At 40.1% G+C, this 25,892-nt stretch overlaps 1 protein-coding gene across 7 annotated transcripts in view; it reads right to left on the bottom strand.

Annotated features, from left to right (window-relative positions):
- Positions 1-3,494: 3,494 nt before the first annotated feature.
- The window catches only part of NSL1 (NSL1 component of MIS12 kinetochore complex), a 51,319-nt gene continuing 28,921 nt past the window's right edge, over positions 3,495-25,892 (bottom strand). The window contains exons 5-8 of one of the 7 annotated variants that reach the window (XR_004244972.2): positions 17,018-17,085; positions 8,141-8,196; positions 7,197-7,278; positions 4,590-4,679 (exon numbers count right to left, since the gene is read on the bottom strand). Coding sequence is in view for 6 of the 7 variants with exons in the window: in XM_032136213.2 (XP_031992104.1) it covers positions 15,893-16,171; positions 17,018-17,085 (347 nt within the window). In the remaining variant the exon portion in view is untranslated. The other 6 variants (XM_032136216.2, XM_032136215.2, XM_032136220.2 and 3 more) reach the window with 6 other exon arrangements.

Raw genomic sequence — 25,892 nt, 5'->3', positions numbered from 1 at the left:
AGTAAGTGATTTCAGGCAAGTTTCATACAACATATCTATATATAAAAGTAGCCATGAATTTTTATATTTTGCATGGATACAATTTTATATACCAGGCAATTCCAGACTTTATTAAAAACTGAATCATAAATTTTTAAGTCACAGAAGACTAGAAGAGATTCCTAAAAATGAAGATTCTCATTATAAAAAGGGACATTACAGAAAATTAAAAAATTCAGAAAACAGCAATAATTGTTGATCATTAATAATAATTATATATTTAATTAATACATAGTGAAAATAATTAAGTTATTGTTACTACCAATAATCCCTTTACCCAGAGACAACTGCTGATAACATAGATCTTAGAGAGATTGTCCTAGATCTTTTTTTGGTTTGCGTCTAGGCAAGATTATACCTGAGGTTTGGTTTTTGTTTTTCTTTTAAGGAAGGACTCTGCACTGCTTTCAGCGTTCCAGGACTTAACAACACTGATGACTGGCAGTTCTTTGCGTTTATTTTTGGTCCTACACATTGTTCTTCAAACCCATTTCCTCTTGTTCTTTCCCCAACAGAGGCAGAGAAGCGTTCGCCTTGAGCTCTGCCTATGATTTTCCTACAGAACTAAACTACCACACCTTAACCTGCTCTCCTCAGGGGTGAATCAATTCAGTGTATTTCCTCTTGGCAGGTGAGTCTCATTCTCCAATTGCTTTGCCACTTTGGGGCATCCCTTGAGCCTTCTAAGAGGCTCAGCGCAAGGCATATTTCTTCTAACAACTAGCTCACTTTATTGACATTCACCTACCTGAAAGCAGGAAGCTGGATCAGATAACTTTGGGGACTTCCTTTCAGTTCTGACTTTATGTGGGCCCTCTCGGGACCTGGCTTAGGATTCTGCTCATGGCAAATATTTGGTAAGCCTTACTGGTTGTATGACTCATGAGTGTGGTTCCTAATAAGAGTCACAGAAAACAGTAAAAGCAGTTCCAGGAATTTGCTGCTTACTCAGTAGTGGTGGATGCAGCAGGGAAAATAACGCAGGCTTCCTGCCCATTTCCCAGCCACTTCTCCGTACATGCACCTGGTCACAAAGAGATGGTCACAAAGACCGTAAGACAGACCCCAGAGACCCCAGTCAACGTGTTCCCTGGCAGGGAGCCTGTCCTGCGGATGGTGTTCCTCAAGGAGCACAGGCTTCTTAGGGGCGGCTTTCACTCAGTTTGGAAGGGAGGTCTAGGTAGAGGGGCTCACTCAACTGGACTCCTTCTCATTTCCTCGTTTCTTTCTAAGTGTGATGGCATTGAGACTGTGTATTGCTGCATCCCAGTGCCGGTGAACCTATGAAATACAGCCGTGCTCACTCTGCCTCACACGGAATCTCTCTAGAAGTAACTGGGAAGCCAGAGCGGGAGGGAGCCCAAGCAGTGGAGTGATGGGGCCAAAATGATCATCTTTTGAGAGCTCAGACTCATCAGCATTCAACCTTTGCAGAGGTACTCAAGGCCTTTACTTTTGCGAAAGTGCCTGGACTAGTCTGTCAAACACCTTCCAAAATTGGCCCTTTTATTCTTTGGAAAGTTATTCACTACTCCCCTGTTATTCATCTTGCTCTTGTGTCTCTTAAGTTTTATTTAAGCTCATACCATTTGCTCAGAACACCCCCAATCAACCTCTATCTTCTCTCATCATTCTCAGGGCTCCTGAAACTACCTCTTCCAGGAAGTCTTCCCTGACTAACAAGAACAATGAAACTTCCTGGCTTCCTTCTACACTAACCGCTCTCCTCAAATAACTTCCTTTTTGTTTTCACAGAACATAAATGCTGCAATTTATTTATTAGTTTAATGTGTGTTTTTAGACTCTCAGGAAGGATGTAATTACAGATGATGACTTCTGAGAAGTAGGATGGTGTGCAGCTTGATGTGCAAATGACCCCAACATATCAGCAGCAAACAAAGGGTGTTGCCACAGGTGTGACTTTGCAAGTAATTGCTCAGACTTTGCCTTCAGAACCTGTTCTATGTTTCCAGTGGTGCTGCTTAGATGTGCAGCATTAGCCAGATCCTTCAGTAGTATTCATTCAACAAGTGTTTATTGAGAGCCTTTTATGAGCCAAGCACTGTTAGGTACTGGAGATGTAGTGCCCATTGAATTTTTCTTTGAGAAATTTTATTTTTACCAAGCTCCCAAGAGCTAGAACTTTATGTCATTTTTAAAGTAAGTGATTTCATGCAAGTTTCATATAACAAATCTATATATAAAAGTCACCCAGGCTGCAGTGCAGTGGTGTGATCTCGGCTCACTGCAACCTCCACTCTCCCCACTCCCCACCCCGCCTGCCAGCTCAAGTGATCCTCCCACCTTAGCCTCCCAAGTGGCTGGGACCACAAGCGTACACCACCACACCCAGCCTTTTTTTTTTTTTTTTTTTTTTTTAGTAGAAATTGGGTCTCACCATGTTGTCCAGGCTGGTCTCAAACACCTGAGCTCAAGTTATCCGCCCACCTCAGCCTCCCAAAGTGCTAGGATTACAGGCATGAGACACTGTGCCTGGCTGAAATTTTTAAGATTATTGTAGTGGACCACCAATTTGGTGGCCCACACTGAACTATTTCTCTAAGTATTTATACCCTTGTGTAGTCCCCTACCCTTCTTGATTTTGAGCTGGGCTGTGATCTGCTTTAATTAACAGGATATAGTAGAAGGGACGTTGTGCCAATTCCAGGTGTAAGGCCAAGAAGAGCTGGCAGTTTCTGCTTTCGTAGTCTTGAGATCCCTTAGCTACCATGAGCAAAGACCTGCTACTCTGCTGGAGAAATCGTGTGGAGAGTCCACTTGGAAAGGGAGTGGCCCTGAGAATACAGGGAAAGGGAGAGAAGCTCAGACATTCCGGTGTCCCAAAGAACCCAGTCTCCAGCCAACCCAACTGAATAATAGACACATGAGTGAACACTAGCAAGACCAGCAGACCATCCAGCTAAGCCCAGCTCAGGTTGTAGAACTGTGAGCAAATAACCACTTGGTTGTTTTAAGCCACTAGTTTGGGGATTTTTTTTTTTTTTTAATACAACAACTGGTAACTTAAAAATCTCATCACTTCTGAAGACAGGAGAGTAATATACGATCTTCCAAAGCAGTTTCAAGATACTTTGATAGATTACATGTTTAGACATTTAAAATCAAGCAGAGGCCAGGTGTGGTGGCTCACACCTATAATCCTAGGCATTTTGGCAGGCCAAGGCAAGAGGATCATTTGAGCCCAGGAGTTCGAGATCAGCCTGTACAACACAGTGAGACCTCGCCTGTACAAAAAAAAAAAAAAAATCAACAAATAAAATAAAATAAAACAAGCAGAGTCATGGTAGCAATAAACCTTAAAAAAAAAAAAAAAAAAACCTAGCCCATATCAAGTTCTTAGATAAGAATTACCAAGTCCATCTTCCCTAAAATAAACTATGAAATTAATGCAATCCCCCCAAATTACCAACAGGATATACTTGGCATCTCAGCCAAGCTGATGTTAATGTAAGGAAATAAATAAGCCAAAGTAGCCAGGAACTTTATGGAAAATGGTAATAACAAGTGGAGGAAGATAGTCCTAAGAGAAAATAAATCTATCATGATGCTATATAAGTTAAAGCAGCACAGTATGAGCATATGAAAAGAACAGACCAGGAACAGATCTAAATACGTATTCAATTTTATTAGATGAAAACTGCGGCCTCTCACATCAGTAGGGAAAAAGAGGTACTATTCAATAAATGGTGTCAGAACAGGTGGTTAGCTCTCTGGAAGAAAATGAAAGGATCACATGTCCCCCATAAACAACTACTCTACTCAGCAGGAAGAAAAAACTCCACAAAACAATAGTTCAGTTCAGAAAATCCAGTTCAAGCCAATTATTCAAACAGTTTTTGGGAGGTAACACTGTCTCTATGGGAAGACTTGGTATTTTTCAGATTTCCCTGCTGTTTATCAAGATGGCATATGGGTGTAGGGAGAAGAGGTGCTGGAGCCATCTATCCAGGTCCCTGTACTCTCTCTGGCCCTCTGGTCTCCACAGCAAATGCCCCTGTCCACCTCGTCTCTGGGCACATCTGAGGATAACGTCTGTGGCTGGTTTATTGAATTTGTTCTAGGCTTGTGTCCCCCACCGACCACGTGGCTCATCTCAGCTCCCAGCGGCACTGTGTTACCCCTGAGGTTGGCTCCTCTTCAATGTCCAGACCAGTGAGCCACTCTGCAGCCCTCAAATGCAGGGTAATTGGGTCACTCTCCATGGTGTCCACGAGAGGCTGCCGGCCACCTCGGTGGGCTCCTCCCACAATCCTCCATGTGGCACGTGGGGATCTCCAAATGCCTTCTGTGCAACAACAGAGCTGAGGCCGGTCCCAGGGGCTGAATGGTGTCCCTCCCTCTGATGGACACCAGCACAGCATGGACTTTCCCGTCCTGTCTCTTCATGTTGGGTGAAGAGCACAGGGACAGCGTGCTTCCTAGCTGCGTCCTCTCAGAGGCCCTCCGGTCCAGTCTACTCCAGCCTTGGAGATGACTGCTGAGAGAGGGAGGGTGGGCTCTCGGTTGCCCAGCTTCATCCTCTTCATCTTGCGCAGTTCACCAGAGGCAGAAAGGATGAAGGTTCCCTGATCCCCTTCTCTCGTAGACTGCCCCCAGAGCTAGTCCACCAGGCTTGGCTCCTAATGTGTCAAATGGGGGTAAATGGAATTTAGAAAATCTCTTTTTCTGAAAACTATATATGGCTTTCAGGACTTGCCTTGAGACTTGCAACCCTTTGTTCCAGGCAGGGCCCAGGATCCCCTTCCAAATTACTGAGGGGCAGTAAGTCCCACCACTCAGCACATGGCAGGAAGGCCACTTAACCAGGGAAATGAGTATCAGTCAAGTTAATGTTTCCAAAAACATTCTCCTTGTAACAGACACTACCTAAATTTGGAAAAGTGATACAATTTCAAGCAGCAGCCAACTAAAATGATTCCTTTTGCAATTTAGGTTCATATCATAACTATACCACTGGAGAGAAGGGACAATGAATTAGACGCGTGGCACATACTTCTCACAAAAACTTTATGACTCAGTTGTCTGGAAGTTGTTTTGTAACCTTCTTAAATTCACACATCACCAATTCAGAATTTATTATAATTATAATCCTGAACAATCAGGACCGTTAGCTTCCCACGATGAAAGAATGACTAGCTATGATGATTTATATTTCCCAAGAAATTAACAGCAAAAGTTCATATTTAACCTCATTAAGATAATAAATTGCTTTAAACAACTTTGGGCACTTTCTCAGAAGCTGGTATTAATGAATAGTAATATTCACTATTCATTAACTGCTGGGAAATTTAAAAAAATGTTTGTTGATACTCTCTGTTGCTATGTGTCATTGAAAAAAAATGAGAAGAACCAACGAGGTCGCTGTGGTGTAGTGGCAAGGGTGTCTGAGACTCTGGACAAGGCCTTTGCTGTGAACCACGGGGACAAGGTGGAAACAGAGTTTGTGGTAAGAAGGCCTCGCTCTGCTCTACATGTCTATGGACCGCTGGGAAGGTGGCCAGGCACTTCCCTTCTCACCTCCACCTCTTCCTCATGAACTGGGCGTGATAACAGCCCTTAATTCATGGATTGTCTTGAGGATTAAAAGAGATGATGCACGTGAAGCTTTTAGTATGATCATGGCATGTAGTAAGCACTTAATACGTGGTAACTACTAGCATTATATTGCTATTACCTTCAGCAAATAAGCTGATAACATTATATATGTAAACATTTATTTATTTTTGTACAATTCCAGGCATAAAGTGGATTCTTTATATGCCTGTTTTTAAAATACGCTGCTTTAAACAGTTCTACAATTCACGTTATCTTTTAATGGCCTTTTACCCAATCTGGGACCCTGTTACAGTTGTGGCTTTACTCAATCTCTTCCTTTTCTTTGGGTAATCTTTTATCTTGAACTACCAAGAGTAGATGAATTGTGAGCTCATATAGCTGGAACAAATCTGACACTGTGGGTTTGTTCAAACAATTTTTTCAAATCAGATTTACAGAGGGATATAAATGAGAAAAGGAGTTTTATGTTAGGAAAAAAATGGTTTCTGAGAATTCTGAGGTTCTGATCTATGAGTGAAGGGAACCACAGGCTTATCTGCCCATCACTTACACCACTGGATGAGCTCTCTGGAGAATGGAATACCTTCACAGCAACATCAGGGATAAACCTGATCACCGTCCCCTTTGTTGCCACATCTCACAGCTTCTCCCTTCTGTTTCCTCTCACTCTGACTCAAGGAGGGCTCTCAGCGCAGAGAAAATTAAGTCTAGTGTTTGCAGGAGGGCAAGACTGGGAGTGCTGGGGGTGGAGAGGCTATAGGGTCCACCACTCTGGCAAAGAGCAGTGTTTATTTGTGTGTTTGAACGTTTGTTCCATTTGAATATGAAAGAAAAAGAAATGAGGAGTAATTTTAGTAGGGAGGATTTCTAAAGAAGCAGTCGTTTGTCAATATGAAATTTTTTTTTAAAGGAAGAATTCTTGGGTTGGGCTTACAACAAAAATAAATTGCAGTAAGTGTTAAAACTTGCCAGTCAATTACAGGAATAGCTTAGTGTTCCATCGTAGTTTCTAAAACCAGACAAAATCATTTCTTGCAAGCAGCTAATTCCACAGAAGTTTCCAAACCCATGAGTTTCACTCTCAAGTTCCCTCTAGGAGCAGAAGTGCAGGTTGGCTTGGGCTCCTAGCCTCTCCCTCAGCTCCCTCTATTCCCTCTAATAGATCCCTAGATGCTACTGATGGCTCCGGGAACTGATGGCAAATTGCTTGTGGGCAGGGTCTGTGCCTTGGTTTACAGGTGTACATCCACACAGCTCTTAGCACAGTATTTAGATTCATCGAGTATCTGTGTAATACAAGGTGTGGCTATGAAAAATCATTTTACAATATTGTTTGGCACGTGGCTGGGAAAGATCCTGAGGCTCTGGAGCTGGGGTGTGTGGGGCCTGGGGCAGGGGTGCCCTACGACTTTGCCCATTTTTATTATTCTGCCAGTGTCATCCCCTCATTTCTACACTTCCTCAGGATCAGAGGCAGGCACAAAGGGCATAGACAGAATATGACAAGTCAGAGAGAATTCGAACACTTATTTTAACCTTTTCACCAAATTTTTGTCAGAGAAGGAAATGAAGCAAGATACCAAGGTCAAAGCCTCCTCTCTTTTCCTTTTTCCTATGCGCTCTTCTGGTGGAGATGCTCGGCTATAAAATGGCTCAAAACAGCTGGAACATGGAAAAAGCAATGTAATCAGCTGGTGCTGCAAAGGGCAGTGATGTGTGGACGAAGGGGTTGCTGGGGTGACCCAGGCAGCAAGGACAATGAGGGGGCAGGTAACCAGAAGCTGCCTTGTGGAGGAACTAAACCTCCGGAAGGATTTTTTTTTTTTTAAGAATGAAATGGGCCGGGCACAGCGGCTCACTCCTGTAATCACAGCACTTTGGGAGGACAGGGCCAGTGGATCACCTGAGGTCAGGAGTTCGAGACCAGCCCGGCCAACATGGCAAAACCTCATCTCTATTAAAAATGCAAATATTAGCCCAGCGTGGTAGCATGCGCCTGTAATCCCAGCTACTTGGGAGGCTAAGGCATGAGAACCTCTTGAACCTGGGAGGTGGAGGTTGCAGTGAGCTGAGATCGCTCCACTACACTCCAGCCTGGGTGACAGAGTCTCAAAAAAAAAAAAAAAAGAAAAGAAATGAAATGCGCAAGTCTCAGGTATTTATGGACTGGTGAAGAGTTGCGTGGAGGGTGGCATTCCCATCAAGGTGGCATCAGGGGCAGAAATGGACAAAAGAACTCCAATGCCATCATTGTAGAAGATGTGGGCCAGAGAGCTACATGAATGGGCACCAAGGGAGGTCTTAAAATCTGCAACTAGGTATGAGCCCAAAGGCATTGGAGCCATTCTCTGAGTAAGGCTAATCAAGGTGATGATAGAAATGCCCAGTCTTTTACACAGGCACAGGAGTCGGCTGGAGCAGAAGGCCTGCAGGGAGAAGTTGAGTTTCCTTCTCTAGCTATCCCAGGCCACCCAGAAGTCAGGGGATGTGACCAAAGGAAAAGATGATCAGAAGGCAACTATACCTGCTAGCACGGTGACGTCACTGAGGGATGTCAATGCCATCCTCTGCTCTTATGTCCTGCAGAGATATGGGAATTAGACTTAGTTCTAGTAGCCGGGAGACTCTGGAGTCCTAATTCAGGTCAGTTTCCCAGTGATCTGTCCTCAGTTTTTTACCTCTCCCCTCCCAACGCTCACCTTCTAAGTCCAATTAATAATGAATATAAATGCCACAAGCCATTAATGTGTGAGATTGTGAGCCAGGGAAACCAACAAGTTAGAAATTTGCAATATGAACTCATTCATTCAACGAGTATTAGTTTAGAGCCCATGGGCAAAGTATGAGCAATGTAGAGACACAGCAACGAATTACAAGGGATTCTTCACCCCTGAAGCTTCAAATGAATATAACATTAATTTTCTCAAATCCTTTCATATAAAATCCCCAAGAAACCTCTTCAGTGGTTCTCTAGAGAGATATTTTTTTCTTCGGTTTTGTAAACAGATACTTTCATAATATAATCTATTTGCAAAACAAATGGTCAGAGGGGAGAAAAAAAAAAAAAAAAAACCCGAAGAAACCAAAACTAGAATTATCAGCCAAAAACAGAGAATAGAAGTCTTATCTGAAATATTCTGTGATAGGCCAGGTGCAGTGGCTCATTCCTGTAATCCCAGCATTTTGGGAAGCTGAGGCGGGAGGATGGCTTGAGCCCAGGAATTCAAGACCAGCCGGGGTAATATGGCGAGACCCCATCTCTAAAAAAAATAAATTAAACTAGCCGGGCATGGTGGCACACGCCTGTGTTGAAACCCTGAGAAAGCTTCTGAAACCCTGAAAAACTGAAACCCTGAGAAAGGTTCAGGGGATGATTTGTCTCTTAAACCAAATTTATGTTCCCTTAATTACTATATGCACTTAATTTAAAAAATCAAATCTATAAGGCTTCTATCAAAAATTATCAGTCCCTGGCCCACTTCCCCCACCTAAGTTCATCCACAGAGTTAATACTTCCCACTTTGTCAGCTCTTTATTCTGCTACATTAAATTATATCCACATTGTATGACCTTGAATCAGCCTTTTAGACATTATCCACTGACTTCCAGTTGTGGTGGATGAAGATTTCACTCCCCAACACTGCCGTGTCAAAGCTGGTGTTCAGACAGTCACACTTACAAACATATGGATCGTACTGGTTGGCACAGAAGCCTCCTCACTATCCCTGCCACTTTGTCTGCTCCAGCTCCATGTCCTGGGACACCCTACACTGTCCCAGGACCCAGCAGCTATAAGGGCCTCCACACCCCACCTTAGTGCTTTAACGAATGTCCATCTGACTGTTCAGTGCCCGTGCTGTACTAATTGCTAATTCCCATCCTTTAGCCTCCCAGTATAATTGTCCCAATTTTTTTAAATTTTTTACTGAATTCAGATTCAGGGTTTTTATTATTATGGCTATATAAATATTGTTCACTGGAGAACTAATTTGTAACCATGATTACATTTCTTTTTTTGTACAGCTTTCTGCCTTTACTGTAGTGAATAATTGCCTTGTTTCTCTGAATATCTTAATCATATTACAAAACATCTCCTTTATACAATTTTCTGCTTAGTTAACATTATCACTCGTGTTGTCATTTTTTTTTTTTTTTTTTTTTGAAAATATCTCTTTTGGAGTCCTACATAGTCTTTTTTTTTTTTTGAGACGAAGTTTCGCTCCTGTTGCCCAGGCTGGAGTGCAATGGCGTGATCTTGGCTCACTGCAACCTCTGCCTCCTGGGTTCAAGCGATTCTCCAGTCTCAGCCTCCCGATTAGCTGGGATTACAGGCATGCGCCACCACGCCAGGCTAATTTTGTATTTTTAGTTGTTGGTCAGGCTGGTCTCGAATTCCCAGCCTCAGGTGATCTGCCTGTCTCGGCCTCCCAAAGTGCTGGGATTACAGGCGTGAGCCACTGCACCCGGCCTACATAGTCTTATTCCAACCTGGTCTGCCTATTCTCCAAATCTGCTGATTAGTTAGTAGCCTGTAGACTTCAGTTTGCTGTGTTTTGGGAGCCTTAGTTTCCCAGATCCCATGGCTGCTGCTTTTTTGGTTTACCCTTTGGAATAGAGCACAGCCCCTGGTAGAACCCCCAAATGGGATGCCTTGGAGGTAATTTTTTTTTGACACTTTGCATATCTGAGAATATCTTTTAGCTAATCATGCACTTGATTATTAGTTTGACTGTGTATAAAATCCTAGGTTGTATATCATTTATGCTGAGAATATTGCTCCAGATGCTTCTAGATTTTAGGATTGTTGTTTAGTAATTTGATGCCATTCCAATTCCTCTTGGTATTCCTCAGGTCTGGGAATGTTTCTTGTGTTATTTCTATTTCTTTACTCTCTTTTTAAATTGAGATATACTTTACCATCTCACCCTTTTAAAGTGTATTGTTCAATGGTTTTCAGTATATTGAACAAGCAGTCATGAATCACCATAATCAAATTTAGAGGGTTTTCATCACCCTCAAAAGACATCCCAGGCCAGGTGCAGTGGCTCACGCCTGTAATCCAGCACTTTGGGAGGCAGAGGTGGGCAGATCGCTTGAGCTCACGAGTTTGAGACCAGCCGCATAGCAAAAGTCCGTCTCTACGAAAAATACAAAAATTAGCTGGGCATGATGGTGCATGCCTGTAGTCCCAGCTACTTGGGAGGCTAGGGTGGGAGGATGGCTTGGGCTGGGGAGGCAGAGGTTGCAGTAAGCCAAGATAGCACCACTGTCCTCCAGCTTGGGAAACACAGCAAGACCTTGTCTCACAAAAAAAAAAAAAAAAAAAAAAATCCAATACCCATTAGCAGTCACTTCCTATTCCTTCCACCCTCTCCATCTTTCCAGCCTTAGGCAGTGACTGATCTATTTTTTGTTTCTGTAGATTTGCCTATTCTGGACAGTTCATTTACATGGAGTCTACAAAAGACAGCAGTCTTTTGTGAGAGGCTTCTTTCACTTGGCCTGTTTTAAGGTTCATCTACACTGTGGCATTTACCAGTACCTCATTTCTTCTTATTACCAAATAATATTCCATTGAGTGGATAGTCCACATTTTATCTATCCATTCATCAGTTGATGAACGTTCAACCTGCTGCTACAAACATTTGTGTGTAAGTTATTGTGTGAGCATGTTTTCAATTCTCTTAGGTTTAGAACGTGGAGTAAAATTGCTGGGCCATATGGTAACTGCATTATCTCTTTGATAATTTTGAGTCTGCTGCTTTTTCTGCATGCTCTCTCTGGAATGGGTATCAATTAGACTTTGAACTTTATGAACTTATTCTCTTTATTCTTACTTTTCTAATTTGCCATTTCTTAATCTTTGTGTTTTATTTTTGGGAAAATTTCATTTTATCTCCCAGCCCTCCCACTAAATTTTTATTTCAACTTCCATATTTTTAATTTTCAAAACCTTTTTCTTATTTACTGAACATTAATAGCATTCTGGTTTTCCAAAAAATGTATGATGTTCTCTTCTTTCTGGGAGTACAGTCGTCATTCTGGGATTTTGCTTTGTATGTATCTGTTTTCTTTGAGGTCCTTTATTCTCTTTGGTTTTTGTTTAATTGACTCAGTTAACCACCACACATCCAGGGCCCATCATGTGCCAGCAATTATTCCAGGTGGACGGAATAAACATTCCTGCCATTAAGGGACTCACAGTTTTTTGGTCTGTCTTTGATGCTGGAGACTCTCCTCAAATATTTGGTGAATCAGTTTTGTGCATTTTTAAAATATAAAACTTAAATAAAATAAAGTGCAGAAATTTTAAGTGTATAGTTCAACAAAATTTTACATATATATACAGCCATGTGAGCCCACTCAGATCAAGATACAGAACATTTCGCTCACCCAAAAATGTTTCCCGTGCCATTCCTAGTTAATATCTCCCCTCTCCCCAGAAGGAACCACCATGGCTTAGTTTTGCCCATTCTATGATTCCATACACAGTATGTATTCTCTTGTGCCTGGCTTTGCTTCTTTTATTCAATATAGTATCTTTGATATTGATCCACATTGTTATAACAGTAATTTGTTCTTTATTCCTGTATTCCTTCCCTGATTATTTGCCTAAAACATTTAAGACTGCTCAAATGTCACCTCTTCTACAAAGACTTCCATGACTTCTCTCCTAAGTTCCACACATACATCTATCATACCATTTGCTGCATGGCATTATCATTGTTTGCACACTCATCCTCTTCACTGGAATATGAGCTTCCTGAAGGCAACACTTGTCCTGAGTGTTTTCACGTCCTTTATCAAAAGAAGTAATAACAGTGATCATAGAGTACTCCTATGCGCCATTATTAGTCTAAGGCCTTCACATTATGAACTCATTTACTTCTCAGAATAACGCTATGAGGTAGGCATAATTATTATCCTCATTTTGCATATGAGAAAACTGCAGCATAGACAGGTTATGTAACTTGCCCAATGTCACTGAACTAATAATGGTAGAACTGAAATCTGAACCCAGATGATCTGGCTCAGAGGTTGTGCTCTTAAGATCTCTGACTTTTTCCTATTCAACATAGTGCTGGAAGTTCTGGCCAGGGCAATCAGGCAGGAGAAGGAAATAAAGGGTATTCAATTAGGAAAAGAGGAAGTCAAATTGTCCCTGTTTGCAGATGACATGATTGTATATCTAGAAAACCCCATCGTCTCAGCCCAAAATCTCCTTAAGCTGATTAGCAACTTCAGCAAAGTCTCAGGATACAAAATCAGTGTACAAAAATCACAAGCATTCTTGTACACCAATCACAGACAAACAGAGAGCCAAATCATGAGTGAACTCCCATTCACAATTGCTTCAAAGAGAATAAAATACCTAGGAATCCAACTTACAAGGGATGTGAAGGACCTCTTCAAGGAGAACTACAAACCACTGCCTAATGAAATAAAAGAGGATACAAACAAATGGAAGAACATTCCATGCTCATGGGTGGGAAGAATCAATATCGTGAAAATGGCCATACTGCCCAAGGTAATTTATAGATTCAATGCCATCCCCATCAAGTTACCAATGACTTTCTTCACATAATTGGAAAAAACTACTTTAAAGTTCATATGGAACCAAAAAAGAGCCCGCATTGCCAAGTCAATCCTAAGCCAAAAGAACAAAGCTGGAGGCATCACACTACCTGACTTCAAACTATACTACAAGGCTACAGTAACCAAAACAGCATGGTACTGGTACAAAAACAGAGATATAGACCAATGGAAGAGAACAGAGCCCTCAGAAATAATGCTGCATATCTACAACCACCTGATCTTTGACAAACCTGACAAAAACAAGAAACGGGGAAATGATTCCCTATTTAACAAATGGTGCTGGGAAAACTGGCTAGCCATATGTAGAAAGCTGAAACTGGATCCCTTCCTTACACCTTATACAAAAATTAATTCAAGATGGATTAAAGACTTAAATGTTAGACCTAAAACCATAAAAACCCTAGAAGAAAACCTAGGCAATACCATTCAGGACATAGGCATGGGCAAGTACTTCATGTCTAAAACACCAAAAGCCGCTAATTTTTGTATTTTTTGTAGAAATGGAGTTTCACTATGTTGCCCAGGCTGGGCTCAAGTAATCTGTCCACCTCAGCCTCCCAAAGTGCTGGGATTACAGGCATGAGCCCACCACGCCTGGCTTTTTCTTTTCTGAAAGAGAATTTTAAGACCCTATTCAATCCAGACTCTTTTTATCATAGAGCAAGATTTGATTTTCAATTTTTTCCTTCAACCTTTCCAATTCCCTAAAACTACAGACTTTCTTGCTTTTAATCCTTAGCTTACTAACTAGTTCTTGGCCTATGCAGAAATGCAACTTCTCCTCCTACACAGTATACTTATTCAATATTATTACTGCTATTGGTCACGCTTTTCTTAGTTAATAATGCTAATATGTACTGTCTTTCCCAGTGGTATTTCTATTTTAAACTCTGCTATAACTGTGGAGTAAAACTTTGGGCTCTCAAGAGGATTTCAAATCTCAGCTGTCTGCCTGGGGACTTTAAAATATAACCATTTTTCAAAAAATTATAAAAATTTTCAACACAAAGTAGACTATATTCATTACACAGATTCAACATTAACAGGATTTTTGTCACATTTCCTTAATCAATTCCTTTTCTTGTTTCTCTGCTGAATATTTCAGAGCAAATCTACCATGTCATTTAAAAACTCTATGTAGCACAATATACCTCTCTTAAAAGGGAGGACGGACCATGTTCTTATATAATCAAAATGCAATTAGTTTATATAATCTAATAGAATTAACAATAATTCTTTTGTTTGGGGACCTCTGAAGTGAAACAAATCATACAGAATTTTAATACCATAAAAACGTTAGCACTGTAAAAACAGCAACATATTATGCAGCCTCAAAACAGTTTTAAACTGAAGTCTAGTATGTTCAGAAACGCAGGGTGCTGACCCACCATCCATCTGAAGCTGAGCTCAGGAATGCCTAAGACAACTCATAAAAACACACAACATCAAGATCAGTCTTTGTACATTATTTCAATGAAAAACACATGGCTGTGTACAAATATACAGATCTCAAACTGTAACACTGAAACACAAAATGCAGTAAAGTGGCTTTATAAGTTTTCTTCACTGAGACAGACCTTCTGGTGACTTCTGGTGAATCTAGACATTTATGATTATTAATACATAATAAGCAAGAGATACAGATTTTCCAACCTCATGATCAGTAAATTCCTTTGAATAATGAATGAAGGTATCAGTCATCAAAAGGGGAAACAGTTGGTAAGTTCGATGGCCCTGCCTACACTGTATAATGTAAGACACACAATAAGAGCTATAAGAAACTATAGTTAAATGTTAGAAGTAAAGGCAATATCGTTTTCTCAGACTTCTCCCAGTGATTATATACCTGATATATAAACATCTTCAAATGTAAAGTAGTTCAATAACACAATGACACTTTGCCAGTGTATTAATCTGATATATATTTTGAACTGGAATGATCTGTAAAGAAATAAATAAGAAACCCTAAAAAGAAACCATTAGTTCCAAGTCAAATTATGTTAATGGTCTATAGAAAACACTAAGTGTGGGCAGGAAACATTGGCTACATGCCAATTTTTATTTCAAAGAGTAATGTTGCACAAATAATAGTCATCATTGTCTTACACAAAAAAATTCCTAAAATTAATCTCACAAACCTAAATTAGCTGAACATGGAGTAACAAAGTCAAAGCCAGTATTATCATCAGCACATTAATCTGATAAATCAAACTACATCTTAAAAAAAAACCCTGCATCTGCTGCTGTGCAGAACTGATAATTACTTTTCAGCATGTAAACAAAAAATCATTATACAGCTCTCTCTCTTTTTTTTTCCTAGAAAGATGTATACCAGGGAAACACAACAGAATTTGTTACTTGTTAAATCCCACAAAAGCTACAAGGGAGCTGAGAGTTGATGGCACTTAAGGACAGTAAAAGTCTGCACTTTTAATATTTTTAATGCCCACTGATGGGCTTTGTGTCAATACTTTTAAAAATGCTATTTACAATAGATAAAATGGCAAGGAAATACAATATTATATCATATCCCCACACAGAGATACTATATTTGTATAAATGAATCACTAGTAAAAGAGTTATTTCTTATTTCAAATGAAGTCTTATCTAGGTATTAATTAGGCTGTAATCTAAATGTTGATGGTGCCTATTTTCAACTCCCAAAATAAACAGAAAAAACTCATGTATCAAGATTAATTTTCTTTGGCCGCAATGGATACCATTTTCTCTGGGGGCAGTCTTTAGTTTGCTTTCTTTTCAGTACCACATCCGACGTTTTCCTGGAAGCAGTCTCTGTTGGTGTGGTTTCTATCTGTGTTGTAAAGTTCTCAGGTTTAGCATCTGGTTTCCTATAACAACTGGAAAAGACTTCTTGGTGAATCCTCTGGAGGTGGATAACAGGCTGCATCCTGAGAACTTGGGAAAATCCCTCTCCTTGTTCAATTAATGCAGGCAAGGACTTCAAACAAACAAACAGTAATATTCAACATTAATCTTAGGTTGAAACACAAACAGACAAAGATGGACACAATACTCTAAATTTTTTTTTTTTTTTGAGAAGTCTTGCTTTGTTGCCCAGGCTGGAGGGCAGTGGTGCGATCTCAGCTCACTGCAATCTCCACCTCCCGGGTTCAGGCGATTCACCTGCCTCAGCCTCCCGAGTAGTTGGGACTACAGGCGTGCACCACCACACTTGGCTAATTTTTGTATTTGTAGTAGACGTGAACTTTCACCGTGTTGGCCAGGCTGGTCTTGAACTCCTGACCTCAGGTGATCTGACTGCCTTGGTCTCCCAAAGTGCTTGGATTACAGGCGTAAGCCACTGTGCCCTTGCTGATCCAGGCTTTAAATGCTGGATTGTAGGTTACTTATGTGGGCAACCTGCTTAGCCTCTCTGTGCCTCAGCTTCCTCATCTACAAAAGAAATAACAGTATCTGTCTCATAGGATGTAAGGATTACACGAGGCAGTATATGTAAAGCAGTTGGATGGTGCCCATACCAATTATTCAATACATTTTAGCTGGTATTATTATCCAAAACTGTTCGGTGAACTGCTAACACCCATAACACAAAAATATAATCAACCTTTAAAGAAGTCAGATATACTACCTGGCACATAGTAGGTACCTGATAAATGGTAGCTATTATAAATGTTACTGTTGCGTAATAAATTCATTGAAGATTGATTTAAAAGACCGCTGCGAATTCCTGTTACAGCAGACTAAAACACATCTGAATGTTGAATGCAAATACCTAGCCATACATTTTGTTCATTTGATAATTTTTTTAGCACATAGCTTTTACCTTCATGGCTTCACTGATCTCCTTCGCTACTGTTTCCCCTCTGCATTTCAAATTTTCCATATGAGGGGCTGCAAAAAAATTGCCAAACAGTATTTTAGGTTTTTATCTAATAGCAAATCATAAAAGGCATATAGATACTATCTGAAAGGCATATAGATGCTATCTGGACAAAAATCTGCTAGGACGATTCACCTCAGCTTAATCTTTCTTAGAGTGAGACCATTATAATAATAGAGTAGAACTAAAAGTTACAAGCATAAGATGGCAGATGAAATTCTATTATGAGTCGTCATAACACTGTGTGCCCCTAAAAGAGAGTCCAGTGTTCATTCTATACATTACCTACCACTATGTTTAACATCTTTGAGCACTATCATCAGACTTTTAAAGAAATACTTTTTATATTACTCTGAATTTTATAAAAGTAACACATATTCGATCTTAGAATATACAATCACACTGCACTGAGATCATGCCTAGATGGAATTAATCTGGAACAGATTATCAGTAATACTACTTTCTCCTTCCTTACTTCCTAATACATATTTTCTTTTTCCAATCTTTGCTATAAATGTTTATAGCTATTCCATAAGACAACTGCATATTCAATGATACAGAAGGATAAAAATCTTACTAAAACTGCAAACAAAACTGAAAATAAGAAAAAACTGTTCCATTATGAAATGATCTATGAATTAGTTTTTAGAAGAGTAGTTCCCATTAGAAATTTCTTAGAGTCAAAGCAAGTACATAACTATGTTAGGAGGGCCACATTTTTACTGGCTAGAAGAGATTAGTCAATAACCCAGGCAAAATAACTGCTATTTTTCTTTTCTGACTTGTCTTAGGTTCATCTTTAAAAAGTGAGAACACATTTAGAAAAATGGAAATGAACCACAAAAACAGCTTACTGAAAGAGGGCACTCAAAGAAGGAGACAGACAATGGCAACAGGATAATCTCAGAAAAGGGTTTTTTTGTTTTTTTTTTTTTGTACCAGAGATTTCTCTGGCAATTTGGTGAAACCTATGAATACCTTCTCAGAAAAATTTTTAATGTACTTGTTTTTTAAATTTAGGTATAATTTATATACAGTGAAAAGTATAGACAGTAAGTTCAGCATTCAATTAACAAGTGTATACCAAGACACAGGACATTTTCTTCACCCTAGAAAGTTCTCTTGTGCCCCTTTCCCAGTCAATTTTCTCCATAAGAAGCAACCATTTATCTGATTTTAATCACTATACATTAGTTTTGCTTATTCTAAAATTTCAGAATGTTTTAAAATAAAATTTAAAATGTAAGTAGAAAATTGCGATAGGTAATATATGTGCTTCTTTATTGATGATTTAAATAACAAAATTGATGGCATAATGATTACCATAATATAAAAAAAGGAGTGTAAACAACAGTGTGAGGTATCCACAACAACAGAAAATGAAAATATCCGTGGCTTTAAGTAACAGAAAGAAAGTTAGTGATACTGATAACATCACCACTATTACCTACATTCAAAATGGAAGGAAATGCTAAATTTCAGTTTGAGGCTAGTAAAAATAAAAATGTACTTTTTTTCCTATACAAGTTCACAGGAGGGTCCTAAGGATCCTTGCTTTGGAATAACATCATAATTTCTATTACTTACAATTTGAGGAGATTCCCCAAAAGTACTCAGGGGCATAACAATTGTTAAATTTTCTCTGTGGTATGGCAAATAATTCATCCTTTGGTCCTCCTGTGGCAATATGGATTCTAGCCAGGCCCACACTTACTCTCTCTTCAAGCTTCCACACCTGTGTAGGAGCTATCCGTTCAATGAACATTTATGATGTATCTTCCATGGGCTAGGCTTATGATATGGCTTGGATCTGTGTCCAATCTCATGTCGAATTGTAATCCCAATGTTAGAGGTGGGGCCTGGTGGGAGGTGATTAGATCACAGGGCGATTTCTCCCTTGGCACTATGTTATGATAGGGAGTGAGTTCTCGTGAGATCTGGTTGTTTGAAAGTGTGTGGCACCTCACCCCCAAAACAGCTTCTTCCTGTTCCATCTATGTGAGGTGCTAGCTCTGCCTTTGCCTTCTGCCATGACTATAAGTTTCCTGAGGCCTCCCAAGAAGCTGAGCAGATGCCAGCATCATGCTTCCTGTACAGCCTGCAGAACTGTGAGCCAATTAAACCTCTTTTCTTTATAAATTACTCAGTCTCAGATATTTCTTTACAGCAATGTGAGAACAGACAAATACAGCTGAGCAGTAGGTATTTATAATAAGTAAAAATGGTCTCTGCCCCTCAAGGAACATTCAGTTTAAAAGAGAGAAACACACAGGAAGTTCTCCAAAATTAGCTCAAACTTTTCCTGGGTAGTCTCATGTTTCCATGATCTCAGTTAACACATACCTCACCTCCTGCCTGAATGGACCCTGCCTTGCTACAGGCTCCCACTGGGTCCTGCACAGTTCTAGTAAAATATCTGGAAGACATCATTGCACTAATTTGTTTAGAATAAATTTCTCAACCCTATCAGACCCGACCCAACACCACCCCCCACTTCAGAACATATTTTGTAAAGATCCCATTACTATTCTAAAGCAAAATTCATAGGTAATATTTCTACACATATAAATAGAAATAAAGGGAGAAATAATATTCATCAAAATATGTACATAATATATTTAAATATGCTCAGATCCAACCATACCAGAAGAAATAATGAAGTACTCTCAGACTTGTGCCTACTATAATGAGTAAGCTTGGACTTAAGAAAATTTACATTTGAAGCCATTCTATACAGAAAACAGAAGATCAGAAGTATGGATGGAACTTGAATAAAACTTAATGTTACATAAGAAACAATAGATTAGCTTTATTTGAATATAAGAGGAAGAAAAACTGAAATACAGATAACATACCAAGACAAAGTACTGACTGTTGAATTGGCGAAAATTAGGAAGTACATTATTTCTACAAATGAGATGGCCTTATTAAAAGTGTAGTGTCAAAATTATCCCCTATAACGTGAAAAAGTGCAAGATTAAAGTCTAACAGAAAACGTCTCTCCTGCTTCAAAATTCCCAGAATTTAGACTATAGTCAATATATACATTAACTTGAAAAGACTTCAAAGATCATACTGTCGAAAGGTGATGAGTAATAGAGGATGGATTAGGCAAAAATATTAATACAAGAAACTATACCGATGATATGTGGCTGACCTCTGTAGTTAATCTGAGTAACGCTCAAAACAGGCAATTCAAAACTATAATTAGAATACTTTAAACATTTTAAATCTTCACATAATTTCTTATCATTGTGGTACAAAAATATAATTTTTAATATTTAGTTTGACAATAGCAAATATACCTAAACCACTTTTGCTTAAAAAAAAATGAGATCCCTATATTTTGTGTGCTTCTGTTAATTCAGTAACATTTGGTTCTAGTCCTAAGGGCGCTCAAACTTTGTTACATATTTTCCATCAGCTTTGCTGCTTTTGCAATAACTAAAGAATGCATTTAGTTAAAATCCCTTTTAATTAAAATTGTTGGAAATGCTCTAAGTAATTCCTTAGGAAAAAACAGGTATGAAAGTCTCAACTGAATCTAAAACATTTACTGATTAAATGTTGCTCTAGCTGCAAAGATTTTTGTTTACTTTATTTATTTTTTCTTTTTTTTTGAGATAGAGTCTCCCTCTGTCCGCAGCAGGGAGTGCAGTGGTGAGACCTCAGCTCATTGTAACCTCCACCTCCCAGGTTCAAGTGATTCTCCTGCCTCAGCCTCCTGGGTAGCTGGGACCACAGGCATGCACCGCCACACCCAGCTAATTTTTGTATTTTTAGTAGAGACAGGGTTTCACCATGTTAGCCAGGATGGCCTCGATCTCTTGACCTCGTGATCCGCCTGCCTTGGCCTCCGAAAGTCCTGGGATTACAGGCGTGAGCCACCACGCCTGGCCTATTTGGTTTTTTTAGCTCAATTTTCCCTTCCTCCACATGTTCATTAACAGGTTCCATGTATACTTCAAATTCATTTGTCTCTTATTCTTAAATACCTTGTATATACAATCTTTAAATATAATCACCCTATCTTAAACATAGCATGCATAGGAGTGACATCATCAAAAATGGTGGCATAGGAGATTCCAAAGGCCCATCCCTCCACAGAAAAAAGCTGGCAAAATCTGTCACAATCAACTTTATCAAAAATCTGGAAAACAGTCAAGAGTTTTCACCAATCAACAGAATGTTTAATCAAGGCAAGAGCAAGTGAAATCTGGTAGGAGAACTTGGTGCATTTTAATTTACCCTTGCCCCATTCCCTTCTTCCTGGCTTGGTGGCAGTAATTCCTAGAGTGGGTTACTGGTGCTGGAGATAACAGAGTAGACTCTGCTCTCAAAGAATTGTATTGTTTTGACCTGGTGAGTGGCTCTCTGAAGGACTAACGCAAAAGGCTTGCCTTTATTTCACCTGATTTGGAACTCTCTCAGGGTGGAAAAGTGGCTACTTGGAGGTTATCTGTTAAAAACATTGAAAGGTAATGAAGCAGCAGATGCAGCATGCAGCACAGGAAGTCAGTCGCGGCAAACAAACTGCTTGCTGAAAACCTCCAAACAAGCAGGATGGGAAGGCAAAGGCAGTTAAGAACTGCCTGGCTGAGAGCTGAAGGCATATCACACCATATACCTACAGAGTTTAATGTTTTGTTTTGCTCCAGGCATTTAAGGAAATCTCTGACAAATCACTAGCTGACCACTAAGCTAATGGAATGGAGACTTCAGTGACTACAAACAACAAAAAACATGGTATTTCCAAAAAAGGTTTAGAAAAGTCACTAAACAAACAAACAACTACAACTCACCACAAGCAGCAACAACAAATCCTGGGAAGATGGAAGAATCTCATTTCTAGAGTTACCATATTAAAATATTTGAAATGTCCAGTTTTCAACAAAAAATTATGAGGCATGCGAAAATACAAGAAAGTATGGTCCATTCACAGGAAAAAAAGGAAATGAACAAACTGTCACTGAGGAGGTTCAGACACTGGGCTGACCAGATAAAGACTTTCCATCAACTATCTTAACATGCTCAAAGAACTGAAGAAAACCTAAATAATGTGTGTCACCAAACAGAGAATACCAATGGCAGACAGAAATTATAAAAAGGAACAAAAAGGCTGGGTGCGGTGGCTCACGCTTGTAATCCCAGCACTTTGGGAGGCCGAGGCGGGCGGATCACAAGGTCAGGAGATCGAGACCATGGTGAAACCCCGTCTCTACTAAAAATACAAAAAATTAGCCTGGTGTGGTGGCGGGCGCCTGTAGTCCCAGCTCCTCGGAGAGGCTGAGGCAGGAGAATGGTGTGAACCCGGGAGGCGGAGCTTGCAGTGAGCCGAGATTGCGCCACTGCACTCCAGCCTGGGCGACAGAGCGAGACTCCATCTCAAAAAAAAAAAAAAAAAGGGAACAAAAAAAATTCTGCAGCTAAAAAGTATAATAACTGAAATGAAAAACTCAGAGGGGGGACGGTGAGTGTTCAATAGCAGATTTGGGCAGGCAGAAGAATCAGGGAACTTGAAGGTAGGCCAAATGAAGTCTAAGAGATCTGTGGGCACCATCAAGCCCATCAATATATGCATAACAAGGCCGGGTGCCATAGCTCACGCCTGTAATCCCAGCACTCTGGAAGGCCAAGGCGGCCGGATCACGTGAGGTCAGGAGTTTGAGACCAGCCTGGCCATGATGAAACCCCATCTCTACGAAAAATACAAAAATTAGCTGGGTGTGGTGGTGCATGACTGTAGTCTCAGCTACTCTGGAGGCTGAGGCAGGAGAATTGCTTGAACCTGGGAGGCTGAGGTTGCAGTGAGCCAAGATTGTGCCACTGCACTCCAGCCTGGACACCAGAGTGAGTGAGACTCCATCTCAAAACAAACAAACAAACAAACAAACAAACAAACTATATATATGCATATGCATAACAAGAGTCTCAGAAGGGGAAGAGAAGAGACAGGGGCAGAAAAAATATTTGAAGACATAATGGCCAATAACTTCCCAAATTCGATAATACATGCATTTACACATCCAAGAAGCTCAACAAACTCCAAGCAGAAAAACTCAAGGAAAGCCACATCAAGACACATAATAATCAAACTGCTGAAAGCTAAAGACAGAATCCTGAAAGCAACAAGAGAGAAGTGATTCATCACATATAAGACATCCTCAATTAGATTAACAGCCAATGTCTCATCAGAAACCATGAAGAATAGAGCAGTGGGAGGATACGGTTAAAGTGCTGGAAGACTTTTAAAAAATCTGTCCACCAAGAATTCACTATCTGCCAAAAATATCCTTCAAAAATGAAGGTGAAATGAAGACATTTCCAGATAAAAACTGAGGGAATTGTCTGGGCACGGTGGCTCATGCCTATAATCCCAGCACTTTGGGAGGTTGAGGTGGGCAGATCACTTGAGCCCAGGAGTTCGAGACCAACCTGGGCAACATGGCGAAACCCCATGTCTACCAAAAATACAAAAAAATCAGCTGGGCATGGTGGCACATGCCTGTAGTCCCAGCTACTCAGGAGACTGAGGTGGGCGCATCACCTGAGCCCAGGGAGGCTGAGGCTGCAGTGAGCTATGATGGCGCCACTGCACTCTAGCCTGGGTGACAGAGTAAGACCCCATCTCAAAAACAAACAAACAAACAAACAAAACAAAACAACTTGAAGGAGTTCATAATTAGTACACCTGGACCACAAAACTGCTAACAGTGTTTCAGGCTGAAATGAAAGGATGCTAGACAGCACCTTGAAGTCACACGAAGAAATAAAGAATACCAATAAAGCTAACTACATAGGTAAATATAAAAGTTAGCATTACTGTATTTTTAGCTTGTGACTTCTCCTTTTTTTCTACATAACTTAAAAGACAAATGCATAAAACAACAATTATAAATCTACATTAATGGATATAAGATGTATAAAGATGAAATTTGTGACAATGACAACATACAAGGGGAGAAACAGCTGTATAGAAGCAGAAGTTCTATACAGTATTAAAACTAAAGTGGTACTAATTCAAACTACACTGTTATAAATTTCAGATGCAAATTGTAATCCCCAAGGAAACCACTAAAAAAAAAACCTAAGAATTATACAGAAAATAATAAAAGTGGCACACTTCAAAAAGCTTGATTAAACAAAAAAGAAGCCAGTAATGGAGGAATTGTGGAAGTAAAAAAGTATAGAAAGTGAATACCAAAATGGCAAAAGTCCTTCCTTATCAGTAAGTGTAAATGGATTAAACTTTCCAATTAAAGACAAAAGTTGGCAAATGGATAAGAAAGACATGATTCCAACTCTATTCTGTCTATAACTCACTTTAGATCCAAAGACAAACATAGGTTGAAAATGAAAAAATAAACTAAGATGCTCCATGCCAAAGGTAAGAAACTGCTTAGATGAGTTGCACAACTTTATGAATGTGCTGCCAGTGAATCATACACTTCAAAATGGTTAAAATGGTAAATTTTATGTGTACTTTGCCACTGCCACAAGAAAAAATAAGCATCCATATGTGTGGTAGTTAGCCTTCAAGATGGCTCCTGTGGCCAGGTGCGGTGGCCCAGGCCTGTAATCCCAACACTTTGAGAGGCTGAGGTGGGTGGATCACTTGACCCAGAAGTTCGAGACCAGCCTGGCCAACATGGCAAAACTCCATCTCTACTAAAAACACAAAAATTAGCCAGGCATGGTGGTGCGTGCCTGTAGTCCTAGCTACGAGGGAGGCTGAAGCACAAGAATCGCTGGAACCCAGGAGGTGGAGGTTGCAGTGAGCTGAGATCGCACTGCACTCCAGCCTGGGCGACAGAGCAAAAAAAAAAAAAAAAGATGGCCCCCAGTGATCTCTGCCTTGTGCAGGGTATTCATGCCTCCTTGTGCGGTCCTCTCCCACAGTGTACTAGGTCAGCCTGCATGACCAGTAACTAACAGTTCAAGTAATAGCAAATCACGTCCAAGATTAGGTTATAAAAAAGACTACAACTTCTGTCTTGGGTATTCATTCATTCTCTATGCCTTTCAGATCATTCATCCTGCGAGAAGTAGGCTGACATGTTACAGAAGCTTATGGAGAGGCCCATGTTGTAAGGAACTAAAGTCTCTAACACACCAGCCAGGGCTGTACTGCCAACAACTATGTGAGTGAGTTTGAAAGTGGATTTCCCACAGTCCCAGGTGAGCCTTGAGAGATAACTGCAGCTCCAAAAGACATCTTGACTACAACCTTGTGAGAGCCCTATGCTAGAACTACCCAGCTAAGCTGCTATCAGATTAATGACCCTCAGAAACAGTAAGAGATAACACATTTATTGTTTTAAGCAGCTAAACTTTGGGATAATTTGTTAGGCAGCAATAGATAACTAATACAACATGAGAGCAATATATTTTCAAAGGAATAAATTTAGGCCTATCTTAGGTAGAAATAAAATTCCTAGTGAGATTTATTTTCTTTTTTCTTTTTTTGAGACAGGGTCTCACTCTGTCACCCAGGCTGGAGTGCAGTAGTGCGATCTCGGCTCACTGCAACCTCCATCTCCTGGTTCAAGTAACTGTCATATCTCAGCCTCCTGAGTAGCTGGGACTACAGGCATGTGCCACCATGCCTGGCTAATTTTTGTATTTTTTGGTAGAGATGGGGTTTCACCGTGTTGGTCAGGCTGGTCTCAAACTCCCAACCCCAAGCGATCCTTCCACCTTGGCCTCCCAAAGTGCTGGGATTACAGGTATGAGCCACTGTGACCAGCCTTACTTTCAAATAATATATGATTGTAGATAAATACTATAATTCCTGCACTTTAATGTGATTTATATCATC

Source organism: Hylobates moloch, unplaced genomic scaffold (assembly GCF_009828535.3).
Source record: "Hylobates moloch isolate HMO894 unplaced genomic scaffold, HMol_V3 SCAFFOLD_18, whole genome shotgun sequence".
NCBI lineage: Eukaryota > Metazoa > Chordata > Mammalia > Primates > Hylobatidae > Hylobates > Hylobates moloch.
The sequence above is the reverse complement of the archived record's forward strand: the minus strand, read 5'-3'. Positions and strand labels throughout refer to the sequence as shown.